This window comes from Diorhabda carinulata, chromosome 2 (genome assembly GCF_026250575.1).
Source record: "Diorhabda carinulata isolate Delta chromosome 2, icDioCari1.1, whole genome shotgun sequence".
NCBI lineage: Eukaryota > Metazoa > Arthropoda > Insecta > Coleoptera > Chrysomelidae > Diorhabda > Diorhabda carinulata.
Window position 1 is genome coordinate 22763411 of NC_079461.1, and position 21246 is coordinate 22784656.

The following is a 21246-nucleotide window of genomic DNA, read 5'->3' on the forward strand; positions in this document are numbered from 1 at the left end:
ATTCATTTGCTAAGGTTTAATAGAATAAAATAATGAATTGTTGTTAAATGTGACTACGTCTATGGTGGCTAGGAGAGGGATTGTTTTATTACTCTACACTCTTTCCAAATGGAGTATAGTTTTATTATCAGGTTTAATTTTGCCACGATATTTTATTGATATTTTTAAACGTAATATCGTTATTACTATCTACCTCAATACCGTCTTGATTCATTATATTTTGTTCTTGGATTAGTCACAAAAAATGGAGATATAGTTTCTTAGATTTGTTAGATAATTCAAAATGAATTCAATTGAAGCTTTATTAATATCCATAATATTTTTGTTTATGTATGAAAGATGAAGATTTACAAAGATACATTTTGGTACAACTAATACTTATTTTTGTTTAGTACCTAGGGCTACATAAAAGCGAATTACAACGATGGACACTTGAGCTTAAGGTCTTCTAAAGACGGCCCTAAATCTAACTACTTAATACAATATTCGGCATCTTCAAATTCGTTCAAGTTGATTTCACTGTTGCCATATTAGGTTTCCATTTATATCTTCATTACAATGGTGAACATCGAAATTCTGTTTACGTAACATTTAAATTTAATTAATAAATGTTGATGTGCAGTATTGTCATATCTAAATTTTATTTCTTACACTAGGCTAATGACACCTTTAACAGGCTTAGTTTCTATCCTAAATATTTTAATATTCTTTATTTTATACTGAAATCTAGTTAAGAATGACAGAAATGATTATAAAATATGCATTATGTAGATTTTATGAAAAAAAATTGTTTTAACTGTACGTCCGAATTATTTGTAGATACTCTTAACTGAAAATATATTTAATGACGTCATTCTCAAGTTAATTAGAAGATTTTTAGAATATTTTTTCATAAATTTTTCCTATTTGTTCAGTTCTATTCCAATATGTTTTCAGTTAATATGTAAATGTAGACAACATGATAGTACAAGAAACTACGAAATCTAAAAAAGTGTGACAACGTTGAATTTCTTGTGTCCTCGAGTTGAACAGCCGGTTAAACGATTCGTTCCGTTGGCAGAGTGCATGTTTTGTTGTGCGCCGGCGGGTGGTGAGTAGCACTGAGAAACACGACGACGGAACGCATGTGACGGTTGAGAACAGTTGAAACTCCAATCGGTTTTGTCGTTTGTGACTCCTTTTGTCGGTCATAACGCGATAGTTTCGTCTCTTTTACGAATGACCCTGACGTTGATCTTAAGGTGATGTAGTATGAGTCATCTAAGTGGAATTCTCGGTAATACCTGTTGGTTAGTTACCCATCAGCGATTATAGTTACAACGTGAATAGTGAGGTTATGTTTACGTTTACATAGTGAAAATTCGGTCCTTACATGTTATCATTTCGGTAGTATTGGGGTGTTTTTATTGATTCGAGACAGGTGTTTCAAGTGTAGACGCAAGTGCATTTTCTTTCTTTGGATATTTTGCTTCCTTGTAGATAGGGTACTTGTATACGTATACTGTTGACAATACTGCTGACATTTTTCGCTACGGCAAATACTTAGCATTCTACCAGAGAAGTACTCGTTTTTTATGATTCATACGATTAGTTTTTTTTTATTGAAAGCGCCAGTTTTAATATTATGTCAAAATTAAGAATAATAAGGATATTTGGTTGATGATAAACCTTGTTTCCATATTATAAATATTAAATATAAAAATGTCGTACATTATTAATTTATTGGTCTAAGCATAAGACATTTAGCAAAATGTCGTACCCATAAATAGATAAGTCTGCCGTGTTAATACCTCTATATAGATTATAAAGAAGTGAGTTAAAACGTTACTCCTCTATCATTGTTCTTTGCATAAATACGCCAAAAAAATTATTGAAATTCGTTTTTAGTCAAGGTATTGAAATTAAATGATTAACTCATTTTCGCCAGTGATTTAGCGAGGTAAACACCAAATTGTTGTAACCAACTTTTTTAAAAATGCAACCGAAACCTCACAATAACAATAAGTCGATAATATTTTTATGCCTTTGTTGAATAGGCTTATTTTCAATTTATATGGTTTCATATAGTTTACAATGATGTCTGTTCCTAATACTATTTAAATCGTTATTATGAAACTACAAGGAATATTTGTAATTTGTTGAATAATTTGAGTCGAAAAAAAGGGTCTTACAATGTAAAATAAGAGTTTTAATATCAATATGTATCGAATAAATTTATGATTAATCTCGTGTTTTGTTACCTCATTTTGGATTCTATTTTCTTTCTTCACGAGCTACAGTCTTTTTTTATCATCTTTGACTATTTTTGTCATTATTTTATACAACCTTCAATCTTATGTCTTTCACAATTTCAAGGACCTTATTGAGTGAGGTTTTTATTCAACATTTGGTCCTATATGGTATATTTTAACTTTTTCTTTAACTCTATTTAACCTATTCTTTAATTTTTACAATATTCGCTTTTCTTTTGGATCATATGTTTTAGAAAAGATTTTACGATAGGATTATTAGTTCGTATTGACATTTTTATGTTAAATTGATTTCTGAAAAGCAAAATCAGTCAAGATTATTGAAAAAATCAACATTTCTGGAAAGTTTAACCACAATTTTATAAATAATGAATTGATTTAACAACTCATACGTTCTAAGAAGAGATAAAGCTAAAAAAAGAATATCTTACTTCCAATGAAAAGAAATACCATTGCTTCAATTCAATAATAATAGGCCTGCATATACACTGCTGGCATGCAAACAAACAATAGAACCTGTTTTACTATGAAAAGGTACAGGTAAAGATGGGGAATTCTTTATTCATCTGAACTGGTGAGATTATACAATTCTAATATTGAGTTGCTCGCCTTTTTTTTATTCACCTTCAAATATTTTTTGTATCTGTGTTAAAATATGGGGAAATACTAAATTGGGTACTATGTGATTCATTCAAGATAATTTTTTTTTATTGGAAAGGATAAATAAACGCTTAAAATTTTACAGGTTGGATTAAAATTGTTCATTCGTAGCAATTGCTAGATAAATAGAGAAATACAAAATCGATTTTGGATATATTAATAATCACAATTTATGAGACTCAATGATTTGATTGCTTATTTTTTTTAACTGTTATTTTCATTTTACTTTCTGAATATACATGAAATAAAATAACAAATATGCTTATGTCAGTTTTGTTTTGAAAATTTAGGATTTAGTATCTGGAAGTTCGTCAGCATATTTTTGACAATTTCTTCATAATTTGCTTTGTATTTACCGATCTGAAACTTTTCCAAGCTTTATTATCAGAAACAGTCATGATAAAATTTGTATCTTTCATTAGTATAATTTTTTCCTAGCTTACTAACGGCTCCTTTATTATTTTGTCTATACCGATAATTTGAGATTTTCTTACCGGTCAAACATCTTTCTCACAATGAAGTTGCTTTGCTCTACTGTTCCACGTACAAATAAAGCAAGGGTAGTCCGCGTCCCAGTTTTTGTTGATCTATTGAAAACTGAAATTTATATAGATCGGCCAATGGCGTTCTGAGTAACTAAATATTTAAAAAAATTTTATATTCTTATTTTCATTGTGCAGTAAGATTCATTTTAAGTTTTTTTAAAATTGTCAATAAAAAGGCGACAATCAGTTGGTTTGTATTTTTTTAAAACAATATCTAGAAGCAGCTTCACGATATCATTATAGTATACCAGCTCTTCATTCTATTTTTTTTTTATTTCAGTTTTAATGCCAACAGCTCTAATTCTTGTTTCGATAAAATGATATGACGTATTAAACCATTTAGTTCATTTTGAGGAAAGAACTCGGGAGTAGATTTCACATCCTTATGTTCACCTCACCTGGTAGACTGCGCAAAAGTAACAACCATCAAAATAATTATCAGATCATAGCAATATGAAAATATAATCCAGAACGTTCTCTTTCTACCCACAACTGTAAATATTCACAAACCTTACAAACTTTATACCCATGGTTTATCCATCGAGTTTGTTCATTTTTAAAGTGAAAAATTCTTGACCAAGTGTGTGATATTTCCATATCCACATGTACCTCAATATTGTTGAATATTTCACTGAGATCGCTGCTGTGATGTTTCTATGCAAGCAAAAACCTAATTGACATTCCCTTAGTAACAGGTTTGGTTTGGTAGCTTGAGGCTATTGTCAAGAGGTAATACCCTGTTGAAAAATGAACTACAGAGTTTAATGCGAATGGTGACTTCTAGTGAACTAATTATGATACATAACTAATTTTAAGCGATATGTAACGCTAAGATTGTGAGTGGCTAGCTGTGGGAACAACTATTTTTCGTTCCGGTTCCAAACACCCTATTAATTAGTTTGGGTTTGTCTTATAGTTAAAATTACTAATGTTGAATGTGTAATATTCATATTAGAAAATAAATGTTTCTTGAAATCGATAATATATCAAAAGAAGCGAGATATTAGACGTAATTCATACAACTCATTGAAATGATAAAAGTTATATTTGAAATAATAAAGATGCTCTCAAACGCAACTAAATAATAACTTCGTTTGCTCGTCTATATCCGTTCCGTTTCATTGTCAATTGTCGAAGATGTGGGTCAAATTAAAACAATTGTAATGATATCATATTCATAAAAGCGGTTTTATGGTACTTGTACTAGTATGCTACCAGTATTATGTATAAATCGTTCAGTTGTTGATTGTAGATCACTCAAACGGTCATGAATCTCATTTAATGAAAATTGATGTTGTAATATATGAACCCTATAATTAAGTAGTTATATTTTCTTTAATTCTCTTAATAACCACTGTTATATTATTAATGCGTCAATGAAAATGGACCAATGTTCAAAAAAAGTAATTTTACAGATCGACGACATGCACTTGAGCTCGTTAACTAAACACAATATTTATTATGTATCAGATGGGTGTAATTTATAATCAATAGTGGGCGGACAAGAGCCGTTAAGCACATAGGCCCGCCACCAGGGCCTTCTGCAGGTTAAGTTTTACGACTTTTGAAGCCAACTCGTTGTTAGATAGGTGCAGAACTAGGATTGGTTAGGTTAGGTAGAGAAGTATTGGAAATCGAGTCTGTTTAGCCTTAGCCTTCTTGACAGCCTTGGCCTTGTTAAAAGCACATTCGGTCGGGGCTTCCACATCGCAAAAATCCGATGTCTTGGGGGTAGTGTGTTCGGTGGTCCCTGTTCTGTGCTCAGAGCCATCGGGGGAACATTAGGATTTGTCATGGTCTCTGCTCTGGCAGGGTCCTTGGAATTTCGTCAGGTTTCCGCCAGGTTAGCGACCCCAGATTACGGCTCAGGTACCATTCATCTCTCGTCACGATTGCTTCCACCTTGGATCGAACCCATAAAAATGAGCTGTCCTTTGCACCAGCCCCCTTCCTTATGTCCACGTATCCCTTACCAACGTCAAGGTACAACGGCTCCTTGAGGGGGTATCTGTCGGGAATATTATTACTTTTACATATTGTGTGTACAGATCTCCGACTGACGATCAAATTGATGTGGAAATCCAAACAACAAAAACTATTGGCTGGTATATAGTGTTTACAATTGCAGAATTTTGAAAGCTGAATTCATTGTATTTAACTATTTTTGAAAACTGAAAAAATATGTCCGAAGTGAGGAAGTTTTTTTCAAAATAAGTACGTTTCATAACCCGCACGATCTATTTAATAACATTATCTTAAGTTTACGAGTATTCTACTAAAGCACTTGATAAATAAATATTAGATAATAAAACGCAGAGAAAAAATTAGCTATAATAGCGTTTTGTTTAAATAGTGTAACAGACATTTCTCTATTCCGTCCGATTTTTTCTGGAAATTTTCAAAGCAAATACCATGAACAAAGATAAATTCGTAGATTATCGAAATAAACAGAAATAAATAAAATTCTAATTATTATATTTACGTAGTTTTGAAGTTTAATTACATTTTTTTGTTGTTGTGCCTTTAGCACTATAAACACTAAATAAATGCAATTCTTCCAGCTTTTCTACTGGTACTATTTGGAATCTTATGTAGTTGCCATGAATAATACGATGCGATGTACGATTACTGATTGTAGTGGAATATGGTAGAGGCTCTTCTTTAAACTAATTTTTAGATATATCTGCTGTCTATGATAATCAACAGCACAGTTAGGTGCTCCCCGTTGTAATGAGTATTAATTGATTAATTTGCTAATTTTTGGTGTATAAGTTTCAATGTCTCAACACTGCTCTCTCTGAATTGTATACGTATAATTTCTTGCGTAGTTTTGTTAATATTTTCTACATTTTTTGTATTTCCAGTATGCTCCACAACAACTTCTTTGGAGATAATCCCATAAATGTAGAGTTTATAAATTTTCATTATTTCATTAATTCTTACTTTGGTTATATTGTTAATGGCAACCAATTATTGTATTGGCGATTTTAACTACCGAAGGGGGCGTTGCTGTATGTAAAATTAAGCTTTTCATAAGACCTAGCTACCATAGTTTCTGGCTCATTTGAATCTCAAGATAGGACACACTTTGAGCAATATCACACAGTGGTTCCACTCTTATAGGTAGACTAGAATTATTGTCTCCTGTTGCCTCCTAGCTAAACGCTGTTTCTGAGAAATCAATGAGGTTTTTTGAAATTTCTTTTTAGGTAGATTATGGGATAGAACTGCCAATTTTTCCAACATTGGCTTTTATTGCTATATCTGAATCAAATGAAATTATAATTAATAATTAATTTGCTTCTGTTGTGAGAAAAGCTAAATTGAACAAAACTTTTTTAAATTCGGTAAACCCATTTAATAAATTTAAATAGCAACTTTTATCTGCAGTAATTTGTTCACATTATACAATTTTAAACTAAAAACAGCATGCCATGCTTAACGAATTACTGTTATTTATATAGTAATGGTTCTGCTTGCAAATATAATCTATTATATCTATCATTTAGTCTCTTATAAATTAGGAAATTTTGAGTTGTTTTTGAAAAGGGATAAACAAATTCTATTCCTTTAACTTCCAATATTGTGAATAATAAGTAAAATGTAAATAATAAATATTTATCTTACCTTTATACATATAAACTTGACTTGTAAAAAGTTTTGATCAAACTCCCATGAATTTCGTCACAGGTTTTCCAATGAGAAGCACATTTTCCCATGCCTTTTTTTTAGTCCAGATTTTTTCTATGAAAAAGCATGGAAGTGAATGCTTCTATCGCTTCCCTTTCTGGAATTACACCCATAAACAGAGCAAATGGTGTTATACCTTGCTTTATGGAGCTGCCTTGGTTCTTATGACGACATTTTAATGAAGACAAAACAAATTTGTCTAATACTATTAATGATGTTTGTTGATAATAGAATTTAACAAAATAATACACAAAAAAATACTGGATAATATGTAAACCACACACAAGAGACGCAGAATTCAAAAATAAATTATTCACAAATTGCGGCCGATTACCTGCTTTCTTGAGTTCGGATTTTCGCCACAAGGGTCTCAGTGATTGTATTGCAAAGATTGTTATGTAGATGGCCGTGCTTGCAACCAGTGACAGCGACTGATTTTTAAAACGACTTTATGAGCGATTTTGAGACGCCGTGACAAAAACGCCTTCCACAGTACCAAATAGCGACGCTCTTTGACGTTCTCTTCAGTTCCGGTCTCAATCCCGAACGACGGTGTTTAAACTGCTCTGATGAGACGTAATGAATTATTTTCTTTTATTTCTGACTTCTTCTTCTTAGACCTTTTTATATGTTTTTTGTGATAATTTGTCTTGATTTTAGGCCCCCTCGTCTTTTTTCTATGAAAGTCATTTTTTAAAAACGTTTAAATACGTTATGTTGAATTAATAATATTCAACAAAAACATAGGTTTTTGTCAACTATATGTTATTCTCTGCTATTTCTCGAATATAATGGCTCAAACGAAAAGGTTACTCTAACTTAATTTTCGAATTTGATAGCGTTTGTTGATCTTTTTCACAACACTCTTGAAGATTTGTGTATAAGTAATGAATGAGGAGAGAGAAGAAAGCTCCTACTCAATAAAATATTGTTCAAATCTCTTGTAATTGTTCCAATGGCCGATTTCACCATCTTAAAATAATTATAAGTTCTTAAAAGCGTCCCAATTGTTTACACATTCCCACTTTTTTCATATATCCCGAAGCAAATGTTTATGAAAGTGTCAACCTTCCTTCAACCTCGAAGTGATAACAGAAATACTCTATCACGTCGCGTTTTATTTCTTTAAGCCTATAATTTTTTTTTGTCCTGTCTTAAGTTTAATAATCGTCAATTGTTACTGATTTTTCCATTCAAACTTATTTTTTTCGTGTATTCTCTTTTGTCCTGACTGTGTTTGATATTCCCTTTCTAAGGTTTAACTTACTTCAGTTTTTTGGTGTTATTTTAGTCTTTGTTATTTTTATCATCCTTTTATTAGGATTGATCTTATTTAGTTTTGTTCCATTTACATTGACTTTTTTTTAATAGTATTTTATAAGTCATGGTTATTTTTGTAATCCCTTTATCAAGATTGATCCTATTTAGTTTTGTTACATATTACTGATTTTTTATATAGTTTTTCGTTAGTTTTGACTGATTTTGTCATCCCCTTGTCAAAGTTGACTATTCTCCCTAATTTTTCTGTTATTTCCTTTCATTTATACCAAATGGTAGTTCAATACACATTAATTATTATTCTCATCCATATGCATAAAGGACATAACAATCATGTATCTAGGTAGACTATATTCTCTAAATATAACGAGTTATATTGGCAGTTTTATCTGATATAATATTTAGCGATTCTTCTTTAATCTAGAAATATTCATATTTATATTCGGTAACAAAAATTGTATAAAACTACATAGTTAGAATTACAACAGACGTAATGAAAATACCTCAGTTATATTATTGTAAATTAAGTATCTATATTTTTGTGTTTAAATCATGAAATTATATGGTGCACAATATTTACACGTTTATATAAACGCTATTTAAATAATCCGAATTTCTCTGCATTCTCCATTGTTTATTTTGTCACTAAAATAATTCTCTAAACAATCTGCAAACGCAAAACACACAAGGCGGAGATTAAATTATCTAATACAAAGAACAGATGTAAAATCATGCACAAAAATACCACGTTGCCAAGTTTATTACATGAAGCGTAATGGTGAAGAATACAACCGATTAATCATACTTCGTAATTAATCTATATACTGTATTTCTTTGAATATAGTCGTTCCTTCTTTCTTAAAGCAATTGTATGAACTGATTTGTTAAAAGAAATGAATTTTTGTTTTTGAATTAGTACTTGTTCGAAAAAATAGCATTCGAACTTGCAGATTTTTATATAAGGGAGGTCGAAGAATTGAATGTTCAAAACATGATAAATCTAAGTATAGTTTAATGACCATATTTATTATTAAAATTATCTTTCCTCCCTTTGGATAAATTAAGTTATTAAAATGAATTGGCTTGAAAAAAACTCTCAAACAAGCCTGTCTTTATCTTCGAAGCCTATTTATGACAATTTTAGCAAGTAATTCCAATGTTCGGATAATTCGAAATTCGATTTCAATAATCGTAACCGAGATTGTTTGATTTACTTTTTCGCAATTTCTGTTAATTTTTTCTTTTAATTTAGTTTTATGTACATGGGATATTCCTGTTTCGTCACAATTTAAAACTCCAGGGAATTACGTTATTCTCATCATAGATACTTACCAAAATATTTATTATTTCTTTGACAAACTGGTATGTCAAATCTTTGACTTATAGTCAAGAATCCATATTTAGTAAATAGAGTAGCTCTTTTACTTCATTGTACCAAGGGCATTTCCTAATATAATTTGTAGCACTTTAAATTTTTTTGCAGTCAACATATTACCTTTTTTATAGCATCTTCTGATCATTTTTAATTTTTTGCTTTCCTTTTGCTTATTCTCAACAACTGTAAACAATGGGGTAAGAAGGTACCATGTTTCATAAACTCTCAAGCCTCTTCGTTTGTTTGGGATTTTAATTTAAAAGAAATATTAAATTAAATATTATTATAAAAAGAAATATTAAATTGGTCTTGCATTTTTGCTTTGCCATGCATGCGTAGAGCGTCAAAACATTGTTAGAACTGTAAAAATTAATTTTATTTTCTAATCAAGTGTTTCTTTCGCAAAAAAACTGTAGGACTACATTGAGAACTTCTATATATCCGATTTACTTGAATATCTTACAGTAAGGGGATCGTGATATCAAACTTTCATTTCTTACTAATTTTTCCCATCTCTACTTTTAGGGAGACTCTGATAACTCTACTTATGTTTGACATTTAAAACAGACCTGTCTCTCTGAACAATATTTTATCAATAAATGAGAAATCCATTTACTGTTCTTTCAATTTTTAAGGAATGAAGAAAAAAAACTATATAAATTGAACTATAAATGATGGAATCATTAGAGTTGTTTTATAAATGCTGCTAAAGATACTTTTTGCATAAATAAAGATGAATAATATAGCTTTTGTAAGATATTCATTGGAAAGGTTAGTTTGTATATAACAGGTTTTGTGTCAGTATTTTTATAAATAACAGATTTTGATATCTTCATAAGGTTTTCTGAATATCTTTACAACAGTTAGAATATAAGTTATAACTTGTTTTCCTGGTAGATACGTGAAAGAATCAAAACCTTATGTATGTGTCGTATGGAAGTTTTGAAGGTATGTTATGTATTTAGGTCAATAGATGGCTTGGTGATAGCTGCTAGTCGCACAGCAAAGGATGTGAAATCAGTTGGTCGGTGAGTGTCGAGCGAGATAAAAGTAACGCGTGTTAAACAGCGTGCTTACATCAATGTAACCGTTCTCCGTTCAAGTACCGTCATCGAAAAGCTCATATATGAAGTTAGACAATTGCCGTTACTGGAGTTAGAGAAAGCAAGTGGCATGAAAAAACGCACCGTCCACAGGACATTGCGTACTGAGCTACCTTATGTTAGGGTGTTATTCCCAAGGGCTTTCATTATTTTACGGTGATATTAAATCGCATTTCTCCTTCGGGAAAAGGGTATTTTGATGTAAGCCAGCTATCACAGAGCCATTTATCGTATGCATACACATTTTGCCAGCAAAACTTTCACATGGCACATACACGTTTGATCAATTCAAATACCTTCATGAAATGCCATGAATTTTCCCGCAGCACAGCACAGCAAACTGTGATTGAACTACATCGGGAAACGTCTGTGAGCTCACGAGTGTCAATTTTCGTAATTGTATTCAATCTTATATTACAAAACTAGGTGTTGTGCTGCGTTACCCTCAGACTTGCTATACGTGTCCCAATTTGCTCATTGCCTAAAGGAGACTTCCTAAAAGCAACTGTAACAATATAGTTCATCTCATCTAAACGAAAGTTGGTCATTTTTCTTCAGACGCAGTAGTTATTTTACATAGATGTCCAGTTTTTATACTCTCAACTACGTAATCGCACGAGTTGTTGATATTTTATAGCGTTAAATTTAGCCGACTCGACATTAAAATTAATACCTTTACCAACAGCTAATCAACTAAAAAAAAGTTGTAGAATAATGCTGTTATCATTGAATTTATTTACTTATAACGTCACCTTTTCAAATAATACCCAACAATTTATTTTTTATTGCAAACATCGATGAGTTCGTGTCAGCAGTAGATCGACAAGTACGTATCCTAGTGAATTCGTAACAGCGTTCATTAATCGAAATTATTTTTGCACGGTCAAGTAATGGCGAGGGTAGTGAACGATAATGTTAAAAAATCATGGAATAAATTGTTCAATTAGTGTAATTTAAACATAGTGAATTTATTTGAATAGTCACATGGTTAATAGACACGTCACATATTGATAACAAAAGTGTTGCGGAGAATTCCTGGTTATATATTTCTGGAAGAAAATTTAGTTATATAATACGGCATCAATAAATTCCGGAATCTATATTCCTAGTAATGGGTACTGTTCAACTGTACGGATACAATAAATTCAGTTATTTAGCTATACTTTTTTTTCATTCAAATTTTATTAACTGTCACTTTTAATTCAACTATGGCACATAAATATGAAATCAACTATAACGATTATTTCTATAGCATCAGATGGATCAGCTGATTATGGATCCTGACCCAGAAAGCGAATTCACTCATGTCACTAATGTTCTTTGTTTTTGAGCTGCAAGTTGAAACCAATCAAGTTTTCTGTTATATCTGTGAGGAAAGCAAAATCTGGTATCCATATGAAATCTTCGAGCTCAGCAATACGTCCAACCCGGTCTTTAAAAGCTTTACCAATGCAGGAAGCAACTTTTTGAAACATTGTGAAAGGCTGCCCATGTTAAGCCAACGAACGTCTTTATGAACTAACAGTCATATCGAAAGTGTCTTAGCTCTTATGTTATTACTAAGTACTTTGCCCACTGTACCCAAGTACTTTACGACACAAAGCAATAAATTCCTTGTGTCCACGTCTACTATTGTAGAAGTTCTATCCGTAGCTAAGACCATTAATTTCATCACATGAATAGTTTCCCATTCAATAAACTTTTTAAATCCTCTTTCATTTAAAAATCTCTGACTACCATTCTTACCAAAACGGCCAACTAAGCTTTATCAACTGTATTACTTAACTCGTCGAGGAAATATAACTACAATGATCAAAGTGTGTTTTGAGCTGAAAAGTTCCATCAGAGTTCATAGTTTCAACTCTTCGCAATCACAATCGCAATTATCAGAAATATGAAATAATACTTTATAGCAGACATAATCTCAGCTTTAATCAGCAACTTTAATCAACTCACCATCTTTGTACACTTTTTATTTTGTTGCGTTGATTCAGTGAATATGTTTTTGCATTTTTGCTCGAACTAGGCATATTAAAAACAAATCAGGAAAACATTTTAACGCAAACGTATGAATTAAAAACACACCGCACAGACTTAATCTGACTCTGGTAACAAGAGCTGACTGCGTATTGCGCTGTAAGGTGGTTTACATAGTTTCGTCATAAAATATCACAATATTACTCTGCCAGATACAGGTAGCTCCTGATTTGCTGCTTAACGACCACTGTTGTAGTCTATTGTTTCATGTTGAATATTCGCATTTTTTACATATTATCGGACTGATAATGCTATTTGTACTATTTTTTATTTGCTTAAAATAAACAAACCAACAAAAAAAATAAAAATTCGTTAATTCAATATTTAGTTTCATGAAATGTCAATTAAAGTAAACGTCAAATTATTTCATACATTATAATTTAACAACAGTCTGAATTAGCGAAAGTAATTATTTTAATTGATACAAGAATTTCCCCAACAAATCATTTCCCTCGCCGTTTAACAATGCAAAAATAATTTAATTATTGATATGACGCGACTTATTCTAATATACCATCTTGATTTATCAGAGGAATGTGACTAATCATAGTGTGAATATGTGGTCGAAACAACAGGATACGCGTAACACCAATAAAAATATGACATCATTTAAAAATAAGATAACCAACCGGAAACGGAAAAACTCGAAGACTAGAACTACAGCAACCGAAACCGTTGTCAGTCCCGAGACAGATTTAGCATCAAAGTCAAAACAAACCGAAGAGAAGCAAAAGCAGACAAAGTCAGGTAAAAACAGAAATAGAAATAGGAACAAAAAATCAACCGAAAATACCGATGAGTTAAAAAGTGGTACGCCGACAATCAATCAGCAAAAATCGAACGAAAAAAACGGTGATGTCATTAAAAATGACCTTGAAAATGCAGATGTTGTGCTTCGTAATCCAACAAACATCAAAAGAACTAACAGTAATAATTCAATTAAAAGATACAGCGACAGTATTGTCATAGATAATGATAACGGACAAATAAAGCTTAGAGAAGAAAGTGATGTAGTCCCGCCCAACTTAACTCGGGCAGTGAGCGGCTTTTTCATTATAGACCAGGCAAAAAAAGCCAGAAGACTGAGCGATCTCTTTCGACCTCACAGTACGATGAAACTCTCAGTGAGTACTGAAAATATAAATCTCAAAAATAATATGAAATCAGATGAAGCTAGTGTTAGAGAAGAAAAGAAAAGTGAAGAACTCGTCCGCCAAAATAGTGTTAACGTTAAAGGTGACTCTAGTAAACGAGGTGATAAAAACAGTTCCAATAAATTTTCTTCGAAAAACTTAAATAAGGGCAATAATTCGAGTGCTAGCTCAAACTCTTATCTCAAACGGGTAAGATCAAAAATCTACAAAACGAAATCGGAACAATCTGTGGATGAAGTTGATGCTTCTTCGAAATCTAGAAAGCTGAAACCTAAGAAAAGCAATGAAATAAGTAGTAGTAGAATACCCGAAGATGAAGTAGCAGTATTAAGTCCCAATGGGTTGCGATCGTCGATAACAAATTTTGATTTTCGTTTAACCCGACAAACTTCCAATTTGGAACGCGTGAGACCAAAAACAACGGACTCTGATTCTATTCCGAATGAGAAACCCCTTTTAGCTAAAGCCAAATCGAGTAGTTCTATAAATTTGAGTTTATTAAGGGCGCGTAGGAATCAACTTATGGAAAAAGTTGCGTCAAAGTTCGGTTCTAAAGACGTTCATGACGAATTTGATTTCATAACGTTCGGTAACGTACCTGGATTCGGTAGTGTGAACAATTTAAACGGAATATTCGGATCTCAGACAAGTTTGCAGAAACAACCGAGTTGGCTGCATATACACAAGGAAGAGAAAGGTATCGTAAGATTTTTATAATAATATATAAATTTTATGTTTACGTGTACGTTATGTTTTATTATCTTTTATTTATTAAGATAACGTAGGTAAATAAGAAGTAATATTCGTTGATTTTTGAATTATATAATTAAATATTGATGTGATGAAGTTAAAACTGAGCTAGTTTTCTGCAGAATGGATAGATACCCGCAGCAAGAAAATTTTATTGTATGACTTATGAGGATTGTTTCAATTGTTTCCAACCTAAAAAAGAAATGAAATTTTTTTCTGTCTGTCTATACTGTCTATCTGTCTTTTTAAGTCTATACACTTTGTTCAGCGATACTCAAACCTATTTAACCCTTCAAAATAATAGTTGCCGTCTTTATCCTCAAAATAGGCGTTTACGTATGCAGTAACTTTCTCGTCTGATGAAAATCTTTTTTCTGCAAGTGCTTTGCCTTGGTTGCAAAGCACCGATCGCCATCATTTATCCGGTCGATCAAACCATCTGCAGGTTCGCATATATTATAATTGTACATTCATGTACAAAAGATTTAATACAATATTTGCATCTAAGTATATGATCATTAGTATAATCAATTTCAAAAAAATCCGTTTAAAAAATTAAGCACCCAGATTTAGCAACCTCAACTCCAATTAGCGCTTGTATATTAAACCTAATTAAATAGATCCCGTTTTCAGTGATATCATTAAAAATAAACGAAACAAAAATCTTTTCTCAAAACTAAAAAGTTAATTTTGTGGATCTGCAAATTTCAATTGTTAAAATAACATTGAAATTTATTAGATTGAATTAGATTGTGTTCAACCTTGACATCTTCTCGATACACTATATGTATCTGATATTTTATATTTTTGCTTCTTTGTATCGAATATAGTGTTAGTTTTATAGCTTTCATTTTTTACAAGAGTATAAACAAGCTCTATTTCAAAATAGCCAAGTATTCAAAAAGTGCAGAAACCTTCATCTGAATATAGTGAAGTATGTTTCCTCAATTTCATCAAGAAAGACTATTTCACACACAAAACTTCACAAGAAATATTTATAGGTTTTTCTATTAGAGATTATCGAAAATACAAGTATTTATTAACAAAAAATGCAAGTATACCCAACAATTCATCATCATCATCATTTTAAATAGCACCCCTTGGAGTAAAGGGTGCCTGTCGGGGTTTAAGCATCTATGGTAAAACGATGCAATATCTATCCTCATGCGTGGTTTTGTGGATTTCTTTCAACTTTGTTGACGAGGAGTCTTCTTTTTCTTCTGTTTTTGGCTATTTCTGTAGGTTTTTCCATGTTAAGTTTATCTGTTTTAGCTATTTCTTGATAGTTATCCATGTTCGTACAGGTCTGCCTCGTTTTCTTCTGCCTGTTGTATTACAATTCAATGCTTGTCTTGTTACAATTATTGCTGGATTCTGTAGTGTATGAACTATCCATCTCCATTTTCGCTTCGTAATCGTTACGTCTATTTTCTCTTCTTCCGAAATGTTCTGTACAGATGTTTATATCCTATCCTATTTAGCCAAAAAATTTTGCTGATGAACGCTTGAATTTTCTGGAACAACTTTTTATTATATGTCGCCCCATATAACAGAATAGATTTTACATTGCTCTGAAACAGTCTTAATTTTGTTTTTCCTGAAATACTTGTTGAAGACCATATTTTAAACAAGTCCTCGTTTTTTATGTTATATATCTCTAGCAAGTCTTCTCTTAAGTGTACTTCGTATGTTTAGTAATTGGTATTTTAAATATTTTCTTTCTCTTATTTTGGCCTTCGTTTCTGCTGTTATTCACTGTGGTCTTTTTGGTTTTTATAACCCATTGTTTTTGCTGCAGTCTCTCTAAATATGAATGTGATTTCCATATGTCGTTTACATCGTGATTTGTCATACACACTTGGATTTGAGACGAATATTAAGCTGCGGTAGCCATTTCATAGGGCACGAACCGGACTGGGCCCATAATTTTTTGCCCAAAAATTAATTTTGTTGCTTATACAGTTACCGAGATAACGCGTGGCCCCGTAGCGTAATATTAAGCTGCGGTAGCCATACAGTATATTTTGGTAACAGAATATACAGACCTGTCGGCATATTCTTTTATCTCTATTGTGTGTTTTCTCTTAAATTTGTATAATAGTAAAGATATTTATTCGTAGAATTCTGGTTTAATTTCGTCTTTTTGTTAGTTTTTCGACGCATATACATTAATCATTAGCAAGGTTCTAAATTTTGTCTTAAATCTGACCCATATGATTCTCTCAGATACGTTTTCAAAATCTAGAAGTGTCGATGTAGTTTCTTTGTTTAACATGAAAGCTACTCTTTTTCTTTGTTTGAATCTATGTCTTCTTTGTCTATAGGAATATGTAACCGTCTTGTAGATTGATTTGACCTGCCCCATTCTACTTTGTTTCACTTAATCATAGAATACTTATTTCGTAGTCTCTCATTTCTTTTTATATTTGGTATACGAACCCCGTCCCATTTCAGTTGGCCCAATTATTGCTTATTCAGCTATTAAAAACCGGTAAATTGTTTCGTTTCGAGCACTTTATATTTTCTATAAACATTTTAGATACTTTTACAGGAGTTACAAGTCTTAACATATGTTATAATTACAAACCAAAAAAAAAAAAAAAAAATCAAATGTATTCAGAAAAGCTTAAATATTAAACATACTTTTAAAAGTTACCATTGCGTAACATCTCCCTTATTTTCAATAACAGCTGTCACTCTTTAAGCCATGGTGTTTATTAAATTCTGGCAGTATTCGGGAGTAAAATCATCCCAAATTTCTTGTAGTCTTTCTTTTAATTCCATGACAGTTCTAGCTAGATTTGCACGCAACTGCTTTTTCATTTCATGCCAAAGTGTTTCTATTGGTGATAAATCTGGACTACTTGAAACCCACTCTAAAAGTGAGAACCATCTTAAGGCCTTTTTTGACTTATGGCATGCTGCTCCATCTTGCTGAAAAATAAAGGCTTCCCCATTGGTTGAAGTTACTTCTCTTGTTGGCAACAATGATTTTTCTAAAATATCCAGGTACTTTTCAGTATTGACAATTCCGTTTATGAAATGGAGTTTTCCCACTCCTCTTGCAGATATCGAGCCCCACAACATCACAGATGCCGGAAATTTTACTTTCCGCTTTAAATAATCTGGATGAAAAGTTTTATTTTTTTGTCGAATAACTCTACTTCGATCATCACCCACGCAAACTTCAAAACGAGACTCATCACTCCAATGTATACAGCTCCACTGTTCAAAATTCCAATTTTCATGCTCTGTGGCCCATTTAAGTCTATTTTTCTTTTGGATTTGAGTCAAGGATGGTCTATGTAAAGAAAATTTAAATTTCTAAAAATATTTCTATAAATATCCGAAATCCTAATTTTTGATCCTCTCTGTGATCTTGAACTCGCCTACCCACTACATTACTCCAAAATACACTTAGTTGACCATAGTTAGCACGTCTGTTTTGTTGAATTATTCTTTTTAAAACTCGTTTATCTTTCTCTGACAATTTCGATTTTCTTACGTACCGGTGTTTAGGGACAATTGAACCATTTGCTTTATACCAGCCAACTACATTCATCCATTTCATCATTTAGTTTCCTTTTATTAGATTGTATATCATTTCTGTAGTATTCTTCTTTTGATTTATTGTATTTATATCTCTGATCTTATTTCCTTGTAAATTTTTGTTTTAATTTATTTTCTTTTGTCCATTTGCTTGTCCAGATTCTGTTAGTTTTAGTTTTTTTGGATTTATGCGTGTTGATTTTGCAATTTTCCGATTCTATTCTTGTTATTCTTCGCTAAATGGTGACCATTGACTGCTTTTCTTCTAATTTTTCCATATTTCCTATATAATCCACTATTTCCCCATCTATAATTAGTTTATGATATTGCTCTATGTCTTTTGTTTCTGACTGCTTTTAGTTGCGGTAGTAATCGATTCCTCGTTTTCTGTACTTATTTTCTATAGTCTTCCGTGATCCATATACTTGTACCTTTCAACCTTTTTGTGTCTTTGTGTCTCTTATATATTCTATGCCGGTGACCTACTTGGTTTAGAACACCAACCCACTGACGAAATTTGCGTCTCGAGGAAATATTCCTTGTCTGATAATATTACTTTAAGTCGTTATCAAAGGTCAGCTACTGTTAATTAAACTACTGTTCGTAACTTTTGTCTTTTCCACTTTTTGAATAAATATAATTTTTTCATTTTAAAATTCATAAATCAATCAATGATGGCTAATACTTTCGTAATCGTACTTATATCAAAAAAATTTCATTTATTTGAGTTATTTCCCACTAAAATGTTAATTTAATGGTTACACGACTTTAATCACTCACACACACGCGATACCGTACAATTTACATTGCACATATTTGAAGTGACTGCTAATCATGGTTCAAGATCTTCCGTATATCTCTGGCAAAATGCAAGCTCGTACTTACTATTTTAGATATAGCCACTAGCAATAAACATATGTTTGAATAGAAGAGAAATCACATTTATATTCTCTTTAATAGCCAAGTGACATTGATGGCTATTGAGTGCACATTCATGCTAGCGCGGGAATCTAAACAAAGGCTGAAAGCACTAGCTCACAGAATCAAACTAACCCCTGCTACAAGGCCTCCAGGGTATACCAAGCAATAAAGAAGCTGACAACCTTGCTAAAAAGTGAGCCAGAGCCCTACATTAGCCTTAGTAGACGTCACGTAAACAACGAACCGAATGAATTGAACAAGCTATACTATACCCTCTCAAACGAAATGAAAACTTGATGTTTTGCTAACACTAATTTATTTTACATGTTAACTATAAAAGTGTTGAATGTTTTATGACAAGTATATCGTGATTCATTGAAGGTTGTTGTTAACAAGAACAAAATTAAAATTGCGGAATTCCAGTAAATAAGCTTTCAGGATTTATATGGAGTACAGTGTCGCAATTATACACTTGACTAACTGTACTTATTTTTGTTATAAAATAACAGTCGATCTGGCCTACAACATTTATCATATATCAATGCTAAGAGACAATTATACGTTTGACCTTTTAAAGACCATAACATAAAAATGTTTTCAAGTGTTATTATGTTGAAGTTTCTAAGCAACGTTGTCAAGTTGTCTTATGCCAATGCGGGCTATAACCAATTAGTTCGGGCTACCAAGGTTTTCACCTCCAATTTCCATGAACCTGCATCGATTTTAATGAAATTTACAGCATGTAGGGAATACCTCAAAAAGCGAAATCTACCCTACGCCGAGGTGTGCTTTTGCCCTATGGTGAGCTCCACCCCAACTGGGAAGTGAAAATTGTTATGTTAAAAATAACCGTGAAAATTGATAGAGGACCAAATTTTAAGAAAAATATGTTCTTGGCATTTTTTTTTGAAAAATCAATAGTTTTTTAGTTATGCGCGATTGAAAACTTATCTGAAAGAAAAACACGTCCTCAATCGATTTTCCATGAATAACGGGAATTCTTATGATTTTATCAGAAAAAGTGTATGTAAGAAACAGAAATGAAGTTAATAAAAAACAAGGAGTTTGTTTTTTTTAATTTGCTTGAGGCATTATACACACCGAGTTATAATTTTTTTGAAGATTGAATATTTTTATTGAACGAATATTTTTTAAAATTCAACGTCGAGTAACGAAAAAAATGGTCAATTTTTTTTGAGGTAATTGAATCTAATCTTTTTCAAAGTATTTTTAAAAAGCTTTAAAATGAGAGTTAGCAGAACTCTCTAGTATAAAAACTTAACAAAGTTATGGCCGAAATTAAATCGATTTATTTTTTTTTTGTAGAAAAGAAACTTAATTTCTCCTTTAGCAATAGTACCCAAATTGCAATAAAAATATAATCCAGTGATTATTCAACTCATTCACGTACTAATAATGATTTCTGGAAGTTTGAAAGATTTAGAATGCATATTTTCGAAAAAAAATTATGTTTAAAGTCGAAAAATCATTTTTGAAATTGTTAAAAACATCTTTTTTTTCAAAATTTCTGAAAACTATAGGATATACATAAAAATTGATACGGATGAAACAAATTTTATTATAGTATTTTTTGTAATAAATATTTTGCTTTCTTAAAATTTTTGTAAGTTCTAAAATAACTGAGATATGACCTAACAAATCGTACCCTAACGTATGGCTGATATCATTTTCGAACACTTTAAACGTTGCCCTTTGAAAAAGATAAGGATAAAGAAATTTAAAACGTTAATAAACTTATAGGTTATAAAATTCCTATAAATCTATGTTTTGAGCAACTAATTTGATTTAAAATTAACCGAGATGTGGCCTAAAAACTAGATACACTTTTTTTTAAGTTTGGAGCAGGTAGCTTCTGGGTATATGTTAAAGTATGTTAATAAATTTTCCATTTTTTTATCATAATGGATGATTTAT

The 21246-nt window shown here is 31.5% G+C and overlaps 2 protein-coding genes across 6 annotated transcripts in view; both read left to right on the forward strand.

Moving 5' to 3' along the window:
• Positions 1-21246, forward strand: part of LOC130890798 (rho guanine nucleotide exchange factor 12) — a 234869-nt gene that overhangs the window by 133927 nt on the left and 79696 nt on the right. The gene's annotated exons all lie outside the window — the stretch shown is intronic.
• LOC130890800 (uncharacterized) lies at positions 912-19543 on the forward strand. The gene is made up of 2 exons (XM_057795124.1): positions 912-1484; positions 13468-19543. Exon 2 carries the CDS (start codon positions 13495-13497, stop codon positions 14806-14808), a length of 1314 nt encoding a protein of 437 aa, XP_057651107.1. The 5' UTR covers positions 912-1484; positions 13468-13494; the 3' UTR covers positions 14809-19543.